We start from the raw sequence: 19951 nt of genomic DNA on the forward strand, positions 1-19951 counted from the left end.
CATTGCTTTTCCCAACAAGGCTCTTCTAGACCAGCCTCTGGCTACCAAGCATTTGGGAAGTGTTAAAAAAACTTATTTACGTGAGAAACAGTTTAGCAGGGAAATGGCATGCTAGCTCCCAGGACCCCCAGGCATGCACAATAGAGCCGACTGCACACAGCAAACTCCCCTCCAGAGACGAGGGACATGAAGAGGCTGCCAAAATAATGCTCCAGCTGCCGCTCGCTGAAGACGTTTCTGCCCCAGCTGATAACAACCATCCCAGTCAGAGCTAACCACACCCCCCTGTTTTGCCAGTTTAAAAACCATCAGATTCCTCCCTAAGCAGCTTCAGAGAAGCGATCCCTGTCTGAAATATTTAAAGATGGAAGCGAACAGAAGGATTCAGTGGAGAAAATACAGGCACAGAAAGTTTCCTGGGTTGCTGCACCAAGCAAGGCTGCAGATCGCCCCGGCTGCAGCCATCCCTAGGAAGATGCTCACCCCAGAGAAACCTCACGCCCACCGAAGTCCCGAGCTGTGGCCGAGGCAGCGGGCAGTTTGACACAAAGCAATCCTCTGGAGCCAGAGCACGTGACAAATGCTGTGTTTTCCTTCATCACGCGTCGTTTTTGAGAGAAGAGAAAAGAAAATAATAGTAGCAGCCTTACGCTGAAAGGCAGTTATACAACTGTTAGACTAAGTGAATGTCTTGGTAAATGCTGTAAAAATACACATAGCAAGGCCGCAGAGAGCTGGCTTGGCTAAGATCACACAGGAGCAATTGCAAGGAGCCAGCCATGAAAGAACAAGGTTTGGATCTCCCTTTTGGCCTTAGGACACATACAGCCCACTCCTTTCTAGAGTTACTTTAGCTTTTGGTGTGTTCCTGAACTAACCAGTGCACTTCTCCAGCTGTCCTCTAGACCTCTGGCTGCAGCAGAAGCCTGTATCCACCTAGTTTGGCAGGAAAAAAAAAAAAAAAAAAAGTATTTCACTGAAATGCCCCAGGCATGGCAGCAGAGCTGAAGCCATACCCATCACCTACCTCTTCCATTCCGTACCACAAGTGCTGATATAACGTTAGGGCTAGTTATTGTGAAGTACTTCTGTATTTCAATCTTAATCATTGGGGATAAAACAATTCACACCATATGCAAACCACACAGTATCTCACACAAACCGAAGCACACTTCAAAAAAAAAAAAAATCCCCAATTTAGCACACTTCTGTCCCCCGATTAGCAGCTGAAACAGCAGTTTCTGGCCTGATACCAGCTGCACACACGCTGGCAAAGAGGCTCTGACCTGCTTAGAGGCTGTTTGTGAGCTGCTCTGAGGTAGCTCTGTAAACAGGCTCCGTGTGCCGGGCCGGGCAGCCTGGACCCGCTGTTGGCGTGTTGGGGAGGACGGCTTCCACCGGGCTGGCAGAGAGGTACCGCTGTTCCCAGCAGCCTCGCCAGCAAGAGAAGATTGGGATTGTTTGCTTTGTGTTGTGTTTTTTTTTCTTTTGTTTTTGTTTTCCCCTCCTTCAGAACAGCTACTTAACACAGTTATTTCTAAACTGAGTTTGTACTGCAAACACATACCTAGTTAAGAACGCCAAAGTCCAAACAGAGAAAGGGAAGAGGGCCAGGTGCCACGGCTGTACGACTGGCCCAGCACAGACCAGGAGGCAACCTGCCTCGTCCCAACCAAAACGGAGAAACGGTTCTGCTAGTAAGGGCAGTATCGATCTGTAGAGAGAGACACCGAATTTTCCCTTTCCAAGGGGAGATTATTAGGTATCCCTGGAGAAAGAAGAAAATTAAAACCAATAATAACCAGAAAAACGCCCCTCTGGTTTTCTAGAGAGTCTAGAGAAAAGCCTTTCTCTGACGAAGATGTTTCTCAGCCTTTATTCAGCTTGCAGCCTGCAACAAACTTCAGCATAGGTATTGCAGTCACTGAATTCATAAAGTAAAACCTCACGTCTCCAGCTTCCCTTCAGCACAGCAATTATCTGCATCTGGGGGCATGTTGTTACAGGCACGGAAGGGGGAAAAAAGTTCCAGACACAAGAACCACAGCGCTCACTCATGGCAATTTTCACCTGAGAATCTAAATTTCAACCGAGTCTTTCAACACTGTTTTCTGTAATTTACTGAAGCACAGCTTACTCAGTTTTATCCTCCTATGCATTTCATGAGCACAGAACTGTCCCCAGCCCACTCACCTCCAACCTCGTACCCTAAAAGCACAAACAAGCCACTCCAGCTGACGAGGCTACCACACGTGCTCGCCTCTTTTCTCTACAGGGCCGGCCACTGCTTGCAGCCCTGGGGGCTCGGGGACCCTCCACCAGCCACCCTGCATCCCCAGCCCCGCGTTCCTTCTGCGTGACGAGCATGAATACCAAGCAGCCTCGTGGTGTACCGTCTCATTCACTGGGCTGTGTTTCCTACCGTGTCTCTAATACTTCATGCTGTGACTTCATGGGAAAATTTAATGCTCTGCTGGTCAATCTGTCAGGAAGCATCGCGGTGACAGCGGTGTTGTCACCCAGACTGATTGTCCTTCTGTGATCTGAGCAACGAATTCAAGAACTGTGCTCCTTGAGAGCAGTAATGCTCATTTCAACTCCCAATTTTGTAACGCCTTGCGATTTCCCCCCCATAATCGTTATTTCAGCGGTTTATCAAAATGAAATGAAATCATAAGCGCCCTCTTGTCACATGCAGAGTTTATGACTTCTCCAGAGTTAAAATCCCATGTCATACAAAATGAAGTCTTGAAAACACAGGCATCTAGGGAAGACAGAGTGATGAATCTTATCCTGCTCCACAAAAGCCATAGTTCAAAGAGTGATACAGGGTGGGCAGGAGCTCTGAGTCTCTTTGGTCCAATGCTTCACTCGTTCAATTTTTCCACATAAGGACTCTCAGCTGCATACTTTAAGCACACCTCTATAGGGTGCTTGACAAAAAAGAGCAATAGCAACAATATATTTATCCCAGCAGAACCTGAAGACGAGCAGTGAATTAGTTTCAGAGCATTTTTCGTTTTAAAAGCTAGTTTTACTGCCCGTAGCTCTGGCTGTTGACTTTGGGCCACAAACGCAGAGGGAAAGCTGCATCCACCACACACGGCTACCAAGGAAGACTTCCAAGCACACGCCTCTCTCCTGAGAGCACCCAGCAGCCCCCGAAGTATCGCTGTGAACCACGTGCAGCGGAAGGCAGCACAGATGTACGTACCTGATGTGCTACCCCCTGTGCATCAGGAAGCAAATGGCACTTTCAGGACCCATCCCTGCCTTCTGGTTGCTCAGGACCCTTTGCACAGACCTCTCTGCTGGCAGGGTTGCTCCTTTTTTGACTGGTGTAGAAGTCCAGCTTTGCTGATTTCAGACTGCACAGGAACTACAGCACTGTATTTGCAGCGGGTCTCCAAAGATAACAAACTTCTGAACAAGCACCTAGGAGCAGCCCCCAGCCACTTGGCTCTCCTTGTCACCACGGCAGCGAGTGGCATCACCTGGCAGAACACAAACAGGGATGCACCCAAGACCATGCTGGTACTGCTGCAACTTTAGCAGCCTTTTATCAGGTTAACCCTAATCAAGTCAAACATCCAGGCATGGTGAGGGGAGGAAGAGAAGACGAAGAAAAGGACATCCTCCGGTTTGAAAGCGCTGCGTTTGGTGTTAAACGTTGATGTTTCCCTATGACCAGAACAAGAAGGGACCGAATCAAATACTTCAAGTTGTCCCTAGTGCAGAGCATCTCTGATGTCCTGAGACACAGGGGCTCCAGCAAGATGGAGCACCGCAAGTTAGAGAAGTGCCCAGAGAAGCTGTGGATGCCCCACGCCTGGAGGTGTTCAAGGCCCAGCTGGATGGAGCCTCGGCCAACCTCGTCTAGTGGGTGGCATCCCTGCCCACGGCAGGGGGATGGAGCTGGGGGAGCTTTGAGGTCCCTTCCAACCCAAGCCTTTCTGTGGTTCTATGATTAGATGAAGGGAAAGAATCATACAAACAGAAAAAAGAACTGCCCACACCAGCCACATGCCTGTGACAACTGCAGGGAAGTACAAAGAGCTGTGGCACACAGCCCCTCTGTCCCAGCAGTGATCCCCAGAGGCCCTGCAGCACCTACTGCCCAGGCTCAGCCGTATGCACGAAGTACATGCAAGGAACGGATAGACAGAGAAACGCTGAAATAACTAGTAGGTCCAACAGAGAACTGCTATCAAAATACACACTGTACGCGTATAGCCAGACACGGTGGTAAAACTAAGGGATCCAACTCACGCCCACAAGCAGCAACGTGAGCAGTTTCCTACAGGCAAACACTGCCGTTAGCCTTCAGAATCGCCCCTCAAACTTGTGTTAAACTCATCGTAATGTGAGGCTCGCCAGCCCAGCAAGAACTGAAGTTTGTAACATTCCTCTTGCTACAGCAAAAGGACACCCTAAACGCCATGAGCAGCCCTGCCATCTCAGAGCCCATGTGGAGCACTGCTCAGAGCACCGCGTGTTGGCAGCCGCGGCTCCCAGGGGGCCATCGGGACCAAGCTGTTTGTCCAGGCGAAGCCACTCAGCTGCGGTGAGCGGCTACCCCTGCTCCCAGAGGCACCTCACGCAGCACCCCACGCCGTTCTGGCCCGCCAGCTGTGGATTTTAGGAGATCTCAAACCCAGAAGACACCTTGGGACTGCAGTACCAGCAGGATGCAGATACGTTCAGTCCAACCTCACTTGCACTTTTTCCTGTGAAATCCGGGGACATTTTTGACCTTCCTGCAGTAGGCAGGGAAGTTACAGATCTTTTATGTCCCCTACTCCTAAGCAAGAACACTGTCTTAAGTCCAAAATCATGAAACCAGGGATGGAGCTAGACCACAAAGAAGAGCAACCCAAGCCTAGCATGTGAGCTCTTCTCCCCTAAGGAAGTATTTTCAGCTTTCTCCTCCTGCAGGGGGAAGCTCAGCAGCCTGCTCTGAGACCTTCAGAACCTGAGCAACCTTTGAGTGCTTCAGTGAGACCAGAGAGCCCTCCAGCTCCCTGGAGGCTGGCAGTAACCTCTGCCTTCACCGCTTCCCTAACAAATCGGAGACAGATCCACACCACCAGCAGAGAAACAGCGCCCTGCCCGCCTCGGTTCTCCTGCACTCGCTTGTTTTATTGCAGTGCTCTGGTTTCTTTTTACATGCACGTCACAGGCTGATTAATACTCATCTTGGATGATCAGATGTCTAGCAAATTCAGGCTTTTACACCACTCACCACCATAATTCTGATTAAGGCATACCCATTTTACTAGAAAGCATTTGCCGACTATTCCCACTACTGACATCCAGGCCATTCAATAAGACATTCTGGACAGAGGTTCGGGCTATAAAATTCACATGTTCTTAGTCTGCCAGGATCGGAATTTGGTGACAGCACAATTCATTCATTTATTTAATGATCTTAACGTCAGCCTGAGTGGATAAAGTGTGCTTTGGCTTCAGCAAGAAGAGATGGGGACCGTGCCAAGCGCCAGCAACAATTGTTCCAGTGAATGCCTGCAACGCCAGGTACTGCTGCCACAGACAGCACAACCAAATATTCCATTTTGGGGGGCTGAATGGAAATCACATCAAGCTAAACTTGGTATGCAAGCCCAGAACCAAATATTTAAACGTTAAGGAGTTTATTTGTGCTGACAAACTTTTTAATTAAGAAAAGGTTTATGGAAACGTAATCAATACAATTAAGCTGAACAGCTTAAGCTCACAGAACATCCCAAAACTTTAGTTTGCAATATTTGCATATCAACAAAAATTACATCTTTTTCTTTTGAAGAGCCAGACATAAAAGCACTTTGAAATTGACTTTAAAATGCCTTTACTGGAGGAAAACATAAAGGCTAAGTTACAAACACGTTGACAGCTGAATTATTTGCATTTTACAAATCTAGAACAAAAAATACAGAGCTCAGAAGAGCAGAGTATTTGAAGAAAGACCATCCAGTAACTAGTATCTATATTTGCATATGCACTGGGAAGACAGGATGCCACAAACGGAAGCTAACCATATATTCTAGAGCAAGCTGAACTCCTCAGATGTCTCAGCAGCTCACAAAATAGTACGTCCAAAAGAACCTTCTACATGAGCCTCACCATGCTAAAATTGGGCATGAATCACCAGCTCCTGAAATCGCAGTCCCCGCACACTCCAGAGCTTACAAAGCACCATGAATTTCACATTAAAAGTCACAACAAACATGCTTTAAGTGCTTTTTGATTTTGGTCCTTGACTTCCACCCAGATAAATGGTATAGATTATCTACCCTCAGCTATAGTACCCTGCCAAGTTCCCTTTCAAATATAACATACACATCAAGCCTGCCCAATTTACCAGCTGAATGCTGCAAGACAAGGTGCCCAGTGTCAAGCCTGGAGCACGATGTACATCACAAACAAGAATAAAGACTCTCAGAAACTTTTCAGATTAGATTTCAACCTGAATTTCAGTTCAGGCTTGACAATTCTGTAGAAGAGCTTACTGTAGTACAAGGTCAGAAGGGCGAGGTCTCACTGCTTAGGTGGAATACACATTTTTAGACATTTCCTTTTCCGAAGAAGTTAGGAGCCTTTCAAAACCAGTGACCAACTAAGAAAACAAAGCTGTAAGTAGTATCACTAAAAAAAATAAATATATATATCTCTCATTCTTATAGGCAGTCTCCCCTGCTTAGTCTGAAAAGACTGAAGACTTCTGTCATTTTTGCTTTTCAGTGAAAGAACAAAATAAGCTAAGAAAAACACCAGTTTCAAGACACAGCAACTTCTATGACTCCTTAATAACGCAGAGGAGAGGGAAATCTCTTTTTCAGACCACCATTGGTGCAGCCATAGCATTAGTTCAAATGGATTTTCAAAAGCCACTAGCAACATGGGCATTTCAACCATAGGAATTCAGTAACTCGCACAGAGTCACTCTCACGTGTAAATCAAACTGAAACACAAACAAATGCACAATCATTATTTGGCAACCTGACATAGAGTCGGTGCAATGTTTATTAGTTTCCAACTGGCAAAGGCTTCCCAAACTCAGGAAAACCTGTATTATTTAATTAAGATCTTTAACCGCATTAACTCTTCTTTGTTCAGTGCTTTCACAGCATCAAGGACACCCAAGGAGCAGCGGCAGCAAGGTGCCTTTTCCTGCCCCACGGCCCAGAGTGGGTACCACGTGAAGCCCACTCACCCGCTGAGCGCGGCGGTGGTCCCCATGGTGGCTCTCGCCCAGCTCTTCCCACGAGGACGCTCCTTCTCCAGAGCAAGTCTCATTCCTGCCACGTCCAGCCGCTGGGAGAGGAGCAGCTGCACCTAGGCAAGTCCTAACCCATTTCAACAAATCCCTGACAGTTTTGGAGAATGCTACTGGTATCAGTTGAGGATCAAACACGTGTCTTTCTTTCAAGATGTGCAGTTGAGAAGCCACTCTGCTTTTTGTCAGGCATGCTCAAAACTCTAGAAATATTTCAGATCTCATCCAGATAAAGAATACGCAAAGGTGTTACAACCAACAGCAGGAAGTTATTATTTTTGGTAGCAGAGTTGATTTAAACACGATACAATCCAGGGAAGCCTTAGAGCTTTCCTCTGTGTAGGAAACTAGCCCGTTTCTGCTCATCTTGGGTGACTACACAGCAAACAGGCAAAAACAATCCTTAAGGTACCATAAGAATAGAAAACGTGTAATTTTCCTTTCAGGAAAAGAAAAAATACTGTCCCATTAACCTAGTTATGTGCCCAGCAGCAATTTGACTCAAGTCCCATCAGCAACAACGTGCCATCACCTACTATGAAGAGAGCATGCTCTAGGACATCTTCCAAATGTATATAATAAAACATAAGAATAACATGTACTAGAAAATTTTGCTAGCCTAAAAGCTTATTCTGCTCTCCTCCCTTTGACCCTTTTTTTTTTTTTTTTTTTTTTTTAAGAACCCATTCTATTTTCTTCTTCCAGCTGTTCCACATCATCCTTCCCTATTTGGGAGGCAAAACAAAGTCTGCAGCCTGGAAAGGAAAGCTGCGTGTGTGAGAAGTTCCTGGAACTACCACAAAGTGCACAACACGGAACTACGGAAACTCACACCAACTGTGCTTAAAAACAGAAACACCAGCCCCTCCAGAGCAGGGGCCACACCACTCCTCCATCTGCACCTCGTGCCCCAGAACAAACGCCCATTTTTTCCTCTCCATTCATTCCAGGAAAGCCTTTGCAATTGCGAACAGACATGAAGTCATGGATGAAGGCTCCCACTGAAGAAACGCCTGTAAAACAATGGTAGGACCCATCTCTAACTCCCCAGAGTGAAAATTCCAGCAACTTTAGTCATATTAGACAATTTACACACAGCTGAACTTGAGAGTGGACTAGCCCTGAAATTGCTGCATTAGGGAGAAAAAGAAAATACAGGTTATCCACAACTTCCAAAGGGAGCCCTTCACTGCTAACTCTTCCCATGACACAACGGAGCAAGCACACTAGCTCAACACAGCCCGTGTTAGCTAGCGACATGAAAGAGCCTTTCAGCCCTAACACGATGACGGACAAAACCCACACACACAGATGAAAATCCTTCTACTTCCCGACACTGAAAAGGGAGGTTAGTTGTTCCAAGGCTCCTAGTACTCACTCAACTTAATCAAGTTACTACCATGAATAAAAACACAAACCGTGTTCCAAGATCAGTACTGCACGTTAAAATATATATCTGTAAATAACTAAAGTAACCTCCTGCAGGCTGCTGCCAGAGAACATATGCAACCATGGCTCCAAACATGAGAGGAATAGAAGTTGTTTCAAATCACGCTTTTGGAAGAATGGTTTTCTCCAAGACATTTCACCATAAAATCTTGTAAGATTTTCTTGTAAGCCAGTAATGTGACATATCTGCACTATAACATGATTAGCTTTTGTCATTAAATAAATTAAAGTTATTTCTGCTCAAAAGAATGCTTAGATGTGCCAAGGCTGGGGATCATCAACAAGGGAGATGGCAGAGAAGTCTAAAAGCACTTACTTTTTGGCAATATGCTCACAACCTTGTGCCCATTCCTCCTCTGCAGGACAGCCACTACCACAGCAGTGAAAGAAGCTTTTCTGAAGCTTCTCTCCTGCTGCATCCCCTCCCAAGATACAAGGGCTCCACAGAGTCACACATTTTTAAAACAGAAACATTTCTCAGGCAACAGGAATCCCCTGTGTCCCTTCACCCAGCTGAGATTTCAGAAAGCTCGGCCCTGAACTCAGGGCTTATACCTGAAGCAGAAAGCAGGGAACATCTCTGATCCCAGCCTGGTTTCTTCCGCCTTTCACCACCCCTTCCTTTTCAGGACTGCAGTGCTCCCAACACCATTCTTCAAAAGCATCTGTGACCGGCATTTGGGAGGGCACTTCTGATCCTGCTCTCGTTTCAGCTCCAGTTCAGCACAGAAGCAGCGCAGGAGCCGGAGCTGATCCGCCAGAGGCGCAGGGAGGCACGGCGCTTCGCACACAGTCACGACCTTCACCAACAACTGGTGTGCCCAAGCAGCTCCCACTGCCTGCCTAATCCCTGCGCCTTGATCTTCAAAGTCCTCAACAGATAAACCCCAGAGAGCGCCCGAAGACATTGCATCACACATCTGGAAAAAAGCCACTCGGAACAGAAGTACGCGGCGAGCGAAGGCGGCGCCGGCGCCAAGCTCCCAGGGGCAGCCAGCGCCCAGCACCCGCTCTCCCGCAGGGCACGCCGACGATGCTCTCCCCGGGGAAGTTCTCAGGCCGCTTCTCCTCCCACCCTACGGCACCTGCTCAACTCTCTGCTCACTACGCTATGAGCAAGGAAGAGAGAAAAGCCAACACAGCCAAGCCCTCGTTAGCAGCCCTAATTTAACTAGAAGATTGCCAGCGCAGGCCTACTGCAACGGCACAACCTGGCACGCGTCCGAACACCAGGTAAGCATTGCCAGAACCTCACCCCGACTTCACACAGATCTCTGACGTTCCTGAGAGCGATCCTGTATTTCTTGCTGTACTCCCAGGCTTTAGGGAAGCCGCCGCAAACCTCCGCTCCCATGCGGAGCGCTGCCACGTACCGCCTGTGCGCTGCTTTCTGCGAGGGGCTACAGCACAGTCAGCTGAAGCACCTTGCAAGAACAAAAGCAGACGTTCAATCACCGAGGAAACATCAGCAAAACCCAAGTGTCCGTGCACGACAATGTTGAACTTCACACACACATAAAAATGCTGACCCTTCCTCTCCACTTCTCAGAAACAGAAGCAAAGGGTAGGGATGGAGAGCTGTAAGGGAAGAGAAAGAATTTTTTAAACACCTGTTGTTTAAAAACCCACCCCGAAGCTGCCACGAAGCCCTGCTGCAATAACCTGAAAAATACCCGGGCTGAGAGAGAGCCAGGCCCACAACCCAACAGCTACAGCGCTGTATTAAGGTCAAGCTTACCGGTGCTTGCATATAGAGCATCAAAAACCAGGAAGCTGAACTCCCTCCAAACGCAAGGAAGTTTGGGAAAGAAAACAAAAACCTACAGATACCAGCACAGAGGCCAAGATGGCTCTAATTTGGCTCCAAGGTACGCTGCTAAATTAACCCTGAAGGGCCAGCAGGCATGCAACCCTACCCGAGTTCAGCATAAATCAATCTGTTTGTCCTTTATAGCGCAGTGTTTGCTGATGTCTAGGCTAGGAAGACACTGGTGACCTAATTATATTGATCCACAAAATTTATTCACAGCATGGGGACTTTTTAAAGAACAGCTTATTATAACATGCACAAAAAATACCTCAGGAAACCTGTAAGTGGGAGCACAAAGGAGAGCAGAGAAGCACTGCGTGACTTAACTCACAGAAGTAGCATCACGTTAAAACCACCAAGGCCCACAGAAAGCCAGCAGCCTGCAGCGCACCTTCAGCATTCTACATTTTGGTGGAAGAAGTCCTGCTACAGAACAATCGGCTTCGTGTGCAACTTACTGCTCGGAGGCAGCCTGGAAGGGGGCAGGTCTGGCTTTAGCCTCCATCACAGCCCCGGCACGGCACCTCAGCGTGGCACGCGGACACCCTCGCTGTCCCCCCCCAGGCAGGGTCAGAATGGAGCTGGGAGTTCTGTTCACACTGACAACTTTGAGCACAACTTCTGCCCGAAACCAGGTTTGACTGACTACTCGCCACTGCCAAAGGCACAAAGGTATCCCAACTTACATAGAAAGTTTAATTTCTCAAAGCCGCCGCGATACGGAAATTATTCAAAGCTCTCTTGTCTTATAGCAGCTCCAGTAACTTCCCAGCCAGCACGTAACAGAACGATCGTCCCACCAAAACATTCCTGTTATTCACATCCATCACACTCCAGCTTTGCTTTCCTTCAGAAAATTGATTTTAAATCTCTTCCCCCGAATTTTCCTTTTCCCTCATTAATCCCGTTCTACAAACGCACTTCACGTAAGCAGTCCTCGTTCCTGTCCAGTTTTCTCTTACCCAATTCTTTTTCAGTTGTACATTTAATTTCATGATGTACTGAAACCTCGTGTGTCTCCATAGACACAAAGTTCACCACGTGGAAGCAGCTTAGTTTAAAAAGCCCAAGTCTGAGCCGCAGTCTACCCACTAACATGCAACAATCATTTGGATCAACATTACTTGCAATGCTGTGAGGAGGAGACACGGGGACCTTGCCATGCACTCTGAGTTGCCAGGAGAAACCTGCAGCTACAGTTTATCTGCTGTGGGGTAATGCTGTCTCAACAGTCGTACCAAAACAGAAAAAAACAAACAGAGCTAAAAATAAGGCTGAACTCAGATGACCCTCTGCACTTCAGTAAAGCGCAGATGAACTATGCTCCCGAAGCCTCACTTCTGCAGCACTGCTGACAAAAGGTAACAGCTTTTGTTTGCTGCCTGGAAGCACGCACAACTTTCGGCAGAAGAAAAACCAGCCAGGACACCTGAACACAGCTCGCTGAAAAGGCACCAAGAACACGGTGTTTGTATACACCGCATGGACAGATTATTTAAAAGTTAAGGAGCCGTATCAGTCAAACACGGTGTTTCTGAAACAGGCACGGCTACAAGGAAAAACAGCCCCATCACACCAACCTGCCCGCATCCCTGCCTCTGACGTGTCCTCGCTACCCAGCGCTTGGTTCCTCTCCCCCTCCTGCTCTGGGCCCCCAGGTGGCTCCAGGCGAGGTGCCACGCTGCCACGCTGCCACCGCTCCTTTAGGGAACACACGTTCCCCCCACGCCTCTTCCTCCAGGGCTGCTCTCAGAGGTCAGCCAAGGCTTCTTCCCTCGTGCGCGCAAGGCGTGTAGCGACAAAACTCACCAAAGGCAACAGCTCTCCTGCCTTAGCTGTGACCGTGCTGCCACTCGGGCAAACCACCACCAAGCTCGCCCTCGGTGATGTCGGAGAAGTATTCAGATCCCTCCATGGTTCTTTCAATGACGACTTGGAAATGAAGTGCTGTAGAAACCTTAGCGCACTCCTGGTCCCAGACCCAGGCAAAGTTTGGCCATTTAACCGTCAAGGCAACCAGCATCGCATCCCGCACGGACAAGGCTCTTCCCAGACAAGCCAGCACCTTGCTGGAAGGATCGGCTGAGCACCAACTCCCCGTGTGCATGCCGGCCAGCGTCCCCCCTGTAACTCTTGGCACAACACTCCAAAGCGAGCAAATTCCCCCTGAGCAACAGTTTTACTCACCACCACCCTGCTGACTTGGTAATGACAGCACCTTTGTGCTGTTTTCCTAAATAAAGCACATGCTGGAATTACAGAGTATCACAAGCTAGCCAGAAACACCCAGCAGAGGGTATGTCCCTCCTCAGCACTCTTCATTCTTCAGAGGTTTCACTTGACCCAAACAAACCCGTAACGTCAACAGTCCCATGATTTAAGCAATATTATTTGTGGTCAGGGAAAGAATGATTCTTGCCGGAAGCTCAAGAAAACAATGGACCTAAACTGATCATAAAAGGGCTTGGTTTTCCCACCTCAAAACTGAAAGTGAGAGCAGCAAAATGCTTATACACAGGGAACACGTTTCTTAAAGAACACACACATCTCACAGCTAAAACGGATCTTAACCAAAAACAATAAATAAACCCTCTGCTTCCATGTTAAAATATAAGTCGTTACCACCAACAAACAGCGACGCGTACTCCTGACTGTCCCCTGCACAGCATGCGACACCATTCCAGGACAACACTGGATTTCACCAAGCATGTCTTTTCGCTCCACACCCCCACCCCCAAAAAAAAACTTCAGGGGGAGGAACGCCAATTCGCCAGGGGATGCTGTCCAACGCTGGAAACAAAACCCAGGCAGGCACGCTCGCTCGCCACCCCACTTTCCTGCTGATCCCTGCAGTATTTACCTCCTGACTCGGGGCCTAGTCGCAGAGAACCGGAGACCTTTAAAAACATTCCCCGAGCGCCGGCCTCTCTTTGTAGCGGGGCCGTTCTGGCGGAGGGGTTTTGGGTGGAAAGCTTCTCCTGCCCATCACACACGGCCTCGCGGGGCAAGCTGCTCAGCGCCACATTCCACCTTAGATTTATTTCCACGAGCAAAGTAAAACCCCAGGAAAATCGGCCCCGGCTGGAGAGCCGGCCTTGAAACTCGCCTTTAAAAAAAACAACAAAAACCCAGCACTTACCTGGGCAGGACCGGAGACGAAAGTGACAAAGTGACAAGCGATTTCACATTAAAAGTTCACCGGGGGGGGGGGGGGGGGAGATCGGGGCTGAAGCCCCCACGCAGGAAGCACCCCACGGGGGGGGCGGGGGGACAGGGACAGGGCAGCACAGGGGGGGACAAGGGGGACAAGGGGGGCCAGGGGCCCCTTCCCCGCGCTGCCCCAGCAGGTGCAGCCCCCTCCGCGCGGGGGGGGGGCCGCGGGCCCGCCCCCTCCCCACACACACAAAAAGGGGCCCCAAAGGGCTGCGCCCCGACCCCCTCCCCCCCCACAACCCCTCCCCACCTCCCTCCCGTCCCCCCCCCACCGGCCGGGGGGGCCCTCGCCCCCCGGGGAAAGGATACTGCTGGGGCGGCTGTGGCGGCAAGGCCCTGATGGTGGGGTGAGGCGCGGGCGCCGCCGCCGCCGGGTGAGGGGGAGCCGGGGGGGGAGGCGGCCCCGCTGCCGCCGCCGCCGCCCCGCTGCCGGGGCCGGTCCCCGCCGCCGCCGCCGCCGCCGCCGCGCCGGGTTTCAAAGCCGCCTTCTGCGGTAAACTCATCGCCAAGCGGAGCCACCACCCCCCGGCGGGGACCGGGGCCGGGAGCCGGGCCGCGGGCGCGGGGGGGAGCGGGCCGGGGGCCGGGGCGGCGGCCGGGGCAGCGCGGCGGGCCGGCACCGGCGCCGGTCTCCGTGACAACGCGCCTCCCGGAGGGCTCGCGGCGGGGAGGGCACGGCGGAGCGGGGGGGGAGCGGCTCAGGCCGCGCTGCTCATGAGCCGCCGGCGGCGGGGGGTCTCGGCGCCCCTCCCCGGGGGCAGCGGCGCCCTTCGCGGCGGCGGCTGTCGGGCGATGCCGGCGGATTTTCCTCACAGGAGCAGCGGAGCATCAAACATGGCGCCGCGGCCGCCTCCAGCAGTCCGGCAGGACGGACGCTCGGGCGCCTTCGGGCCGCTCCGGAGCCGCTCGGCCCGGCGGCGCTCGGCAAGCTTCGGCTGTTTCCGGAGGCGCTCGCTGGCGACGCGCGCTCGGGAAACCTCGGCTCCTTCCGGAGGCCTTCGCGGGGCGCACGCGCCCTCCGGCCCGGCCCGCCTCCCGCCCCGCCCCGCGCGGCCCGGCGCCTCCCGTGACCCCCGCGCTCGGGAAACTTCGGCTCCCTCCGGAGGCCGAGGACGTGCGGGAGTTCGGGAAGCTTCGGGCGGGCTCGGAGGAGGGGGTCCCCGCCCAGGAGGGAGCCGCTCGGAGCTCTTCGGAGCCGCTCGGGGCTCTTCGGAGCCGCTCGGGGCGAGCCGAGGCCGCAGCTTCGGGCGCTTTCGGCTCGGCGGCCGAGCGGCTCCGGAGAGCTTCGGCAGCGCTCGGCTGCGGGGCCGCGGCTGTGAGGGGGAAACGCTCCCAAAGGCGCTGCCCGTGCTGGGCGGGTGCTGCCTTCTGCCAGCAGGGACGCCCCCGTGCCCCGCTGGGCTGAACCTGCACAGGCGCCTTGGGTTAGGAGAGGGGCTTCCCACTCCTCAGGGCATGTGCCGTGGCCCACCTTTTAGGCCAGGTTAAAAATCCAACCACGAAAGATCTTTAGGAAGAGTTTTCCGTGGGTTGTTTGCATCCCATCTGCTGTGTGTTTTGTGTCGCTGCGAGCTGAGGAGGAAGATAATACTTTAAAGCAATCACAAATAAACTCTTAGAAGTGAAAAGCTTCTTTGATTAAAGTAAACAGCTCTCTTGGTGGTATATTCAGGCACTTAGCAAGTAACTGGTGCTGCGACTGAAAGCCAGCTGTGCAACAAGAAAGATCGCGGGGGGGGGGGGGGCTGGTCACTGCAGAAAAGCTACCCAGTAAGTCACACACGGCTATCCACTCTGCAACTGCCCAATATGTAAGCAGAATAAGCAGAAATGTCTTATTTATTAATCTGAATCTCAAGGGAGAGAGGCTGGACTCTGTTACTCCCACAAGCACCAGCATCATATTGACCCATGGCCTGTAAGGGTTAAAACCCTGACTAGCACATTTTTACTCAAAAAAATGAGTAAAAGGGTCTTGGCTACGTTTTTCCTTTTGGGTCAGATCTCACCCAGACTCTGAATTATAAAACACTGTGGTTTGTGCATGTCATCTGTGGGATGGGAAACCCATCTGCGCCCACCCACGCGAGAGGACTGCAGCGTACCGCGAGGCTCCACCGGGGCCAGTGCTCCAAGGTGGGGTCGGAAGAAAAGCCCCTGCTAGCTGCCACGCTGCTGAAGCTGCCGCGCAGGCCTCCAGTAGGAGTAGCTCTGCAATTGGAATAGTTTCTTACTTACTAAGGTACTATCTACAGAGCGCAGCCACGCCAAACAAGCGCGCTGCGTGGCACCAGAAGTTATTACTGGAGCTGGTGGCAGAGGGAGGATGACGAGCACGCTATTTATTTTCCCTCCCCAGCCCTGTGCTTTCAATTGCACCTGATATCTCCGCACAGGGTAAAAGGGACGGTGAGAGAAAAATGCCCGTGATGAGCTGAGCTCACATCTACCTCAAACTGCTTTGCAGGGAATGGGAAAATGGAGACTGGTTAATTTTTTTTAAGCAAAAAGCACAAACCAAAACAGCTTGTAAAGAAGTCCTGAACAAGGAAACTTGCAGTTCTGTCTGTTTCCATATGCAGCAAGGAACAAATGTTTATTTACAAGAGGGGGCTCTGGGTATTTTTGTCAGACCAAGCTTTCGTCTGCAGCTTACTGCTTGCTGATCACAAAATCCCAAGATCCCAAACCCAAATCTCACACAGAGATAAAGGTTGTAATTTCACCATTTTATTGGTTAACTTGTTGTTTTTGTTTGTTGGTTGGTTGGTTTTTGTTTATTCATTTTGTTTTGTTTTTTAAATCCACACAGAGATTTTTATCATGGTTGCCCAAGAACTGATAGATCTCCAGACATCTTGGAGAGCTGTCCCCCTCACAGCACTTCCCTCCTGTCTGCAGGGAGCTGGGAGGACAGATCCCACTCTGTACCTTTTTGAAGGTTCGCAAAGAGATTGCTGTGATAATTTTCAGGGTGTAAGCAAAGCCATGTGGTCCATGGGGGTTGGTGCCCAGCACTGCTCCTCTGGTCTACAGAAATAGCTGCCTGTAAACACAGTTTTGAACGAGCCTTCTAGCTCAAGTATCTTTAGATATATCACTCCTTTTTGCACATTTAGAATTAAAAAAAAAAAAAAAAAAAAAAAAACATAATTTTCATCATATTGTCTTCCAAAGTGTGCTAGCTGTGCAAAGGAGCCAGGTTCCTGGCTCTGCCTTGGAGCTCCTGCAGAATTGATGCCTCCCCAGGACATCTCTTTGCCACTTCTGTTTTTTGTTTGTTTGTTTGTTGTTTTGTTTTGTTTTCCTAACAGCAGACACTTTGTCTCTCTTTCATACTACCCCGCATAGGACTATTTGGCCAACTAAACCTGCAGTTTTGGTGAGCCTGAGCAAGTGCTGGCTGGATCCATGCCCTTCCTCCTGCCTCTGGTTCCTCTCCACTGAATTTTTCCTCCTATTTTTTGTGCTGCTTTATTAGCACCTGGGAGCTGATGTATCATCATGGGCAGCTTGAATTTACAGCGCTCAGCACTAGCCCCAGAGCATCACCAACACTTTCTTCAGTCCCACCAGTCTTTTACATACCTCTTTGCCGAAATCAATAAGCCAGAGGCAGATGTGCTCACACCCATGTGGCAAAGTGTGTAAGAGCTGCAGAGCTGCTGGTGAGCTTGGGAAAAGAGAGTGTAGGGCTTGGGGTATCACTGGAAAAAGGCTGGTTTTCTGCAGAGGTCCTGCTGGAGGGGAGAGCATAATGAACAAAGCAATGGCCCCGGGGGCAAGCAAAGTTAAGCAACTTCTTTATTGCTTGGCCCTGAGTAAGAACCACCACCATGGTGACCTGTGTGATCAGGTCCCAGGTCTGCTCCAAGCTGTGTGGTGGGACTTGGAAACCTGCTCACCACCTCCTGCTTGCTCTCCTCCTTCCTTCAGCAGCGCCGGGAGGAGAAGCTCCTGGCCCATTCGCTGCCCCAAAACCTGATGGTCCCAGCAAGTGACCCCAGCACTATCACAATATGCTGGGGTTTCAGTCCTGCTTGGAGAGGGCAGGCAGAGAAGGAGACGAGCAGTTCAGACAGCTGGGGTCAGCATCTTGGGACTTGACCGTACCGAAGCCGGCACTTGCCCTGCCACAGGCAGCTCCAGCTTGCTCCAGAGGCTCCCGCACGCTCTGGGTACCCGCTATCACCCGGCACGGCACAACAGCGCCTCTCCTTTCGGGCTTCTCCTGCTTTCCCCCCAGTGATCCCTTTCCAATATCCCCCAGGAAAAAAAAAAAAAAAAAAAAAAAGTGCAAAAACACTTGGAGCCTCCCCTCCTTCCTCAGGAACGGCCAGGCCCACGTGCCAGTTCCTTCTCCTGCCTGGGCTCAGCCCTCGGCCAACGTCTCAGCCCTCCAGGGCACTGCTGAGCGTGAAATAAGGCAAATACCACCCAAGATCGGGCAAGCCCACGCCGGGCACCGGCACGTGAGCGGGATGAGTCACCTCCTGCCGGCTGCACCTACCCCGGCGGCCTCCCAGATGGGCAGGCCTCTGCCGCCAGGCCCAGGGCCCTGACCGCAGCATCCCCCCAGCCAGGCCCTCACCCTGCAAGGGTGCAAGCTGATTCTTGCCCTTCAAATCCTTCCTGCACTGGGGCTGTCCCCTCAGTGGAGGCCAAGACAGCAGATATAACCAGGCTGGGGACTGGAAAATAATTTCCTGGGATGAGTTTAGGGGCGCACAAGGAAGATTGTGCACCCACGAGCCGCTGTGCCCAGCGCCGGGCTGGCAGGGACCACCTAGCTAAGCTGCCACAACTCCTGGATAAATGGGAAGAGCCCCAGAGAGCACGGACATCCCTCGGAGGCCAATTATTTCCCTTTCAGGCGGCTAAACTGCCTCTGACAGCATCCTCCCTGTGACATGCTGGGTGGGAAAGGCAGAGGTGCACGGCTGTGCTCTCCTCTGTGTTTCTTGCAGCTGGGCAATGGCTCCTTCGCCCAGCCCTGCTCTCCCAGATTAAATCCTCTTTGCCTTACACCCATGGCACTCCTGCTCCTCTCTTTTCCGACATTTCACCGCATTTTAAACACACAGCAGCTGGGGCCAGATCCAGGCCAAAAATTTTCATCCTCACCCCGGTGTCGCTCCAGGCATCGCTAACTCCTTGCAGCCCAGCCGCAGCATGCAGGCAGCGATTTTCTCGGCTCCACCGCCCTCTGCGGGTTTGTGCTACCATTTCCAGTGAGATCTCAGCTGGTCTCGCAGCTCTGCAGGAAATCAAGGGCCTCACACCAAGTCCCGCGAGCTGAAAGCAAGCTCTCTTATTACATTCTTATTTAATCTGGGACAGGCAACACAGTAAAAACAGCAAAAGCGAACTTTTACTGCCTTACCACAGGGGTGACAATTGCAGGGACGTGCAGTGAGCAGTGCCAGGAGCCAGAGCAGCACCCATGTCCCCCACAGGGCTGAGCTGCCCATCCTGCCTCCACACCTGCCTGCAGCAAAAACACCCTGTGAGCATTTCCACGAGCTCCTGGCTGCCGCTACATCCTGATGGGGCACAACCAGGTGGCCACAGCTCGAGTCCAGCCCCAGATAACAAGCCAGGGCTAAATGGCAAACAAGTGCTCAGCCAGTTGCTTGCTTTATGGTTCTGCTGGCCTCTCTCCATGGCCAGGGTCTTTATTTTCATGTTGGGGAGAGCCCAGTAAAGCCACCGAGCACGCGCTCAAGGTGCCTGGGAGCTAGTGCTGGCCTGCACTATGGAGCTGGCAGCATCCAGCTGGCATCGCGGAGCTATAAATAAGGCTGCTTGGAGAGCAACCTGTGCAGGGCAGCGCTGCTGGATCCCAGCACAGCCTGGCTGGCCAGAATCTCACGCGGGAGGAAGGAAAAGCATCCGGGAAAGGTTTCCCTGCTGGGGAGATGTGTGGGGCTGTGCCACTGAGGTAGAACGCACATAGCCACCCACAGCGAGAGTGAGTTTTTTGGGCACAAAACTCTGGCTTTAGCCTCCAAGAGAGGTGGAAGACACAAGCACAGGCTGGGAAAAGCCTGCTCAGCTTGGTCTTTTGTCAGCACAGGGGGGCCCATCCATGCAGATCCCACAGCTGGGATGGAAAGAAAAAAGCACGCTGGGGACACAAAACATTCCCTGCTATATGGAAAAAAAAAAAAAGAAAAAAGAAAAAAAAAGTAATGAGCAACTCCAGA

At 51.3% G+C, this 19951-nt stretch overlaps 1 protein-coding gene across 10 annotated transcripts in view; it reads right to left on the reverse strand.

Annotated features, from left to right (window-relative positions):
- Positions 1–14721, reverse strand: part of EIF4G3 (eukaryotic translation initiation factor 4 gamma 3) — a 153109-nt gene extending 138388 nt beyond the window's left edge. For 7 of the 10 annotated variants that reach the window (XM_082776883.1, XM_082776882.1, XM_082776878.1 and 4 more), the window contains exon 1: positions 14055–14721. In XM_082776883.1, the coding sequence (XP_082633009.1) occupies positions 14055–14248 (194 nt within the window). In that variant the 5' untranslated portion in view covers positions 14249–14721. The remainder of the gene's footprint in view (positions 1–14054) is intronic. The other 3 variants (XM_082776876.1, XM_082776875.1, XM_082776881.1) reach the window with 1 other exon arrangement.
- Positions 14722–19951: the final 5230 nt, after the last annotated feature.

The sequence above is a fragment of the Aythya marila genome, assembly GCF_965140915.1.
Source record: "Aythya marila genome assembly, chromosome: 21".
NCBI lineage: Eukaryota > Metazoa > Chordata > Aves > Anseriformes > Anatidae > Aythya > Aythya marila.